At 48.0% G+C, this 5,000-nt stretch overlaps 1 protein-coding gene across 1 annotated transcript in view; it reads left to right on the top strand.

The window, feature by feature from the left end:
- Positions 1–5,000, top strand: part of col14a1b (collagen, type XIV, alpha 1b) — a 334,004-nt gene that overhangs the window by 134,528 nt on the left and 194,476 nt on the right. Inside the window, exons 7-8 of the mRNA XM_084312005.1 lie at positions 1,340–1,485; positions 3,543–3,672. Coding sequence (XP_084168131.1) covers positions 1,340–1,485; positions 3,543–3,672 — 276 coding nt within the window. The remainder of the gene's footprint in view (positions 1–1,339; positions 1,486–3,542; positions 3,673–5,000) is intronic.

The following is a 5,000-nucleotide window of genomic DNA, read 5'->3' on the forward strand; positions in this document are numbered from 1 at the left end:
CTACTGGAGCTCACTACAGGGGGGCTTCTAACCACAGTGAAGGACGTCGAGCTGATTGTCTCATTCTGTACCGAGATTCACAGCCAGGAAAACAACTAGGGAGAGGAATCATCCCTGGTCAAGGCAGATGTTAGGCTTACTGGGCTCAGGACTGGTCAATGCAGATGTTAGGCTTACTAGGCTCCAGGACTGGTCAATGCAGATGTTAGGCTTACTAGGCTCAGGACTGGTCAAGGCAGATGTTAGGCTTACTAGGCTCAGGGACTGGTCAAGGCCGATGTTAGGCTTACTAGGCTTCAAGACTGGTCAATGCAGATGTTAGGCTTACTAGGCTCAGGACTGGTCAATGCAGATGTTAGGCTTACTAGGCTCAGGACTGGTCAAGGCCAATGTTAGGCTTACTAGGCTCAGGACTGGTCAAGGCCGATGTTAGGCTTACTAGGCTCAGGACTGGTCAATGCAGATGTTAGGCTTACTAGGCTCAGGACTGGTCAATGCAGATGTTAGGCTTACTAGGCTCAGGACTGGTCAAGACCGATGTTAGGCTTACTAGGCTTCAAGACTGGTCAAGGGCCGATGTTAGGCTTACTAGGCTTCAAGACTGGTCAAGGCCGATGTTAGGCTTACTAGGCTTCAAGACTGGTCAAGGCCGATGTTAGGCTTACTAGGCTCAGGACTGTCAAGGCTGATGTTAGGCTTACTAGGCTCAGGACTGGTCAAGGCCGATGTTAGGCTTACTAGGGCTTCAGGACTGGTCAAGGCCGATGTTAGGCTTACTAGGCTTCAGGACTGGTCAAGGCTGATGTTAGGCTTACTAGGCTTCAGGACTGGTCAAGTGATGTTAGGCTTACTAGGCTCAGGACTGGTCACTATTCTACTGTATATCACAGGGGCTCTGGCCCAGGGTAAATAACTACTGTATTATATTCTACTCTACTCTATTTGACAGGGGCTCTGACCCAGGGCAAATACCGTTGGGGTCATCAATATAGTCATTTTATTATACATCATCTAACTGTACAACTCTCTTCTGAATTAAATAATTTTTACTTTTATTTGTATCTAACTGCTCTCTCTCTCCTCTCTCTCTCTCTCTCTCTTTTGTATTTGTGTGTCTCTGAATGTGTGTGTGTGTGTGTGTGTGTGTGTGTGTGTGTGTGTGTGTGTGTGTGTGTGTGTGTGTGTGTTGTGTGTGTGTGTGTGTGTGTGTGTGTGTGTGTGTGTGTGTGTGTGTGTGTGTGTGTGTGTGTGTGTGTGTGTGTGTGTGTGTGTGTGTGTGTGTGTGTGTGTGTGTGTGTGTGCGTGTCTGTGTGTGTGTGTGTGTGTGTGTGCCCTCCAGTGGCTCTCCCTATGGTAAACGACCTGAAGTTGTTCGACATCACTCACAGCACCATGAGGGTGCGTTGGAATATGGCCGCCGGGGCTTCTGGGTACATGATCCTCTATGCCCCGCTCACCGAGGGAGACCATGCCGATGAGAAGGAGGTGAGAGGGGGAGGAGGGGGAGGAGGGGGGAGGAGGAGGAGAGAAGGTGGAGAGAGAGGGGGAGGAGGGGAGGAGGGGAGGAGGGGGAGGAGGATGATATGGGGAGGAGGGGAGGGGAGGAGGTGAGAGGGGGAGGAGGGGGAGGAGGGGGGGAGGAGGAGGGAAGGTGGAGAGAGACGGGGAGGAGGTGAGGGGGAGGAGGTGAGAGGGAAGGAGGGGGACGAGGATGATAGAGGGGAGGAGGTGGAGGAGGTGAGAGGGGGAGGAGGGGAGGAGGGGGGAAGGTGGAGAGAGAGGAGGGAGGAGGGGAGGAGGTGAGAGGGGGAGGAGGGGGAGGAAGATGATAGGGGGAGGAGGGGAGGAGGTGAGATGGGGGGGAGGGGAGGAGGTGAGAGGGAGGAGGGGAGGAGGATGAGAAGGTGGAGAGAGAGGGGGCGGGGAGGAAGTGAGAGGGGGAGGAGGAGAGGAGGAGGGAAGGTGGAGAGAGGAGGGGTGGAGGTTAGAAGGAGATGATGAGGGCAGGAGAAGATGGGGTGTGAGAGGGAGAGAGAGACAGAGCGAGAAAGGCAGAGAGAGATGGAGTGATATATAGAGAAATAGGAGGTGGAGAAAGAGAGAGAGTGAGAGAGACAGAGAGAGGGAGAGAAAGAAAGAGAAAGGGACAGAGAGAGGGGGAGAGAGAGGGAGAAAGCAAGAGAAAGAAACCACACCTTTGGCTCATTTGTAGAGATTTGATCAGACAGTGAGATGAGATGACATTAAATGAGTTGAGATGAGATTATATTATATGAAATATTATGAAACAAATTGAGATTATATTACATTGGGATTTGAATAGGAGATTTGAACGAGGACTGCATCACCACGTTACAAGAGAGAAAGAGAAAATGAGAGTGTAAGAGGGAGAGAGAGTGAGAGAGAAAGAGAGAGAGACAGAGAGATGAGCAGAGAGAGAAATAGATAGAGAGAGCAGAAAGAGAAAGAGATTGAGTAAGTGAGTGTAAGTGAGAGAGAAGGAGAAATTGACAGTGAGAGAGAAAAATAGAAACAGACGGAGGATGTGAGAGAAGTGCAGATAAAGAGAGGGAATGAGAGAGAGATAGAGATAGAGGGACTCAAAGCAGGTAAAGACAACGTTATACAATGAAACAACTATGACAAGTCTTTGACAGATATGAGGAGCGAGGAAGAGGATGATGATGATGATGATGATGATGATGATGATGATGATGATGATGATGATGATGATAATGATAATGAAGAGAGTAGGGACTTTTTGGCACATAGATTCCTCTGTATCTCACCTATCCAACCAGGTGTCATTAGGCCTCTCATTAGGCCTTCTCTCCCTCCAGGCAGAGCTGTTGGAATGACTTTGGTATATCTAATGTATTTAGAATCGGAGTGGATTCATTCCAGGTCTGAGGGAGACGCTCGCTGTGAAGCAATCTCTTCATCATCATCTCTACCTCACAACAAACTCCATTTTAACGAGGGATTACATCTCGTGTGGAGGTTTTACATATTTTTCCTTGGGAGGAAAATCAAGTCAGTTTCAAGGACTTTCGTCAGGTTGAAGGACAACGCCTTCAAAATAGCAATCTGTTCTCTCTCAAGATCTTGTCACTGGGGGATGCTGGTTACCCAAATGCACCCGAACAAGTCAGGTGATCTAATCCCATCACTAGGGGTGTTGGCATCAGGACTGGCCAAGGGAGATATTAGGCTTACTAGGCTTCAGGCAGGAGACTCACCTTTGACTGAATGGTCCTGGGTTCAAATCCAGGTGAGTTATTATGAAACAGTATGTGTCCTGACTCTGTATGTATGTATGTATGTATGTATGTATGTATGTATGTATGTATGTATGTATGTATGTATGTATGTATGTATGTATGTATGTATGTATGTATGTATGTATGTATGTATGTATGTATGTATGTATGTGTGTGTGTATGTATGTATGTGTGTGTGTGTGTGTGTGTGTGAGTGTGTGTGTGTGTGTGTGTGTGTGTGTGTGTGTGTGTGTGTGTGTGTGTGTGTGTGTGTGTGTGTAGGTGAAGGTAGCGGACACAGTGAGCGAGGTGGAGTTGGAGATGTTGACCCCAGACACGGAGTACACTGTGACGGTCTACGCCATGTATGGAGAGGAGGCCAGCGACCCCATGACCAGTCAGGAGACCACATGTGAGTCTGTCCACACACACACACACACACACACACACACACACACACACACACACACACACACACTCTCTCTCACACACATTGGCAGACAAACAAACAGACACACACTCACACAGCTTGAGAAATACACCATGAAAACTTCAACAGGGCTTTACTTTCCATTCAGGGAATTCACTTTCATTAAATTCCTCCGCAGTTGTTCTCACCACGTGAACTCTGCACTCACATCACCACTCATCGCCGTTTTCACATCTCCAAAAGCACACTTTAGATATTTGATTAGCCATGAGTCACGTTTTGATTTGCGCACGGTTGCTTGCTGCAGAGAGAGAGAGAGAGAGAGAGGGGGAGAGAGAGAGAGAGAGAGAGAGAGAGAGAGAGAGAGAGAGAGAGAGAGAGAGAGAGAGAGAGCGTGACGGTCTCAAGTCCTGGCAGGCTCCCTGTAGGAACGAGTCCAGACAAACTGGCACAGGACGCTGCCAAGCCGATTGCCTGGTGCCGCGTGCCAGCGCTGCCTCTCACAGCTATTTGTGTCCATCAATTTCAACGCAATGTTTTTGAAGCTGTGACAGCTGTCCCCACCTACCTCACTAATGAACATTTCATGAAGAGTCTTTTATGGTCGGCACGGCGGTAGAGGAGAGACGTGTTTACAGTATGTGTTGGTTGTTGGAGAAACGGTCCAGGTGAGAGGGAATTCCACATCCTAGACTGGGGGACCCTGATGTAAACAAGACGAAAGTCTTTCTCTGGTCTGCATCCCCTTAACAATTGTGTGTATTGAGCCGTACTGTATTGTACCCATTCTGCAATCTGTTAATACAATTTTCATTCAATAAATCAATCTGCGCAGTGATTGATTGAATGAAAATGTTATTAACAGATTGCAGAAGAGCGGGAATCGAACCGGGAACCTCTGGATTACCAGACGACTGCTCTACCTCCTGAGCCACTGTTGAATTAAGTATATTCAGACACGTGGATAAATATATATACAGTAAATATATATATATATATATACGGTATATACAGCACCATTGTACATTATTGTATCATACAGAGTTATATGGCTAGACTGTAGCTAGACTCAAGATAAGAACTTCTCCAGCTGCATGTTTTCTAGACCGTAAAAGGATGAAAACAGAGCTATGTGCTACGAGCACCGATGACATCCGCCACTTTCCCCTGCGAGGTGGTCTAGAAGTGAGGTGGTCTAGAAGTGAGGTGGTCTAGAAGCGAGGTGGTCTAGAAGTGAGGTGGTCTAGACGTGAGGTGGTCTAGAAGCGAGGTGGTCTAGATGTGAGGTGGTCTAGACGTGAGGTGGTCTA

This window comes from Notolepis coatsorum, assembly GCF_963971535.1.
Source record: "Notolepis coatsorum genome assembly, chromosome: 4".
In the NCBI taxonomy this organism is placed as follows: Eukaryota; Metazoa; Chordata; class Actinopteri; order Aulopiformes; family Paralepididae; genus Notolepis; species Notolepis coatsorum.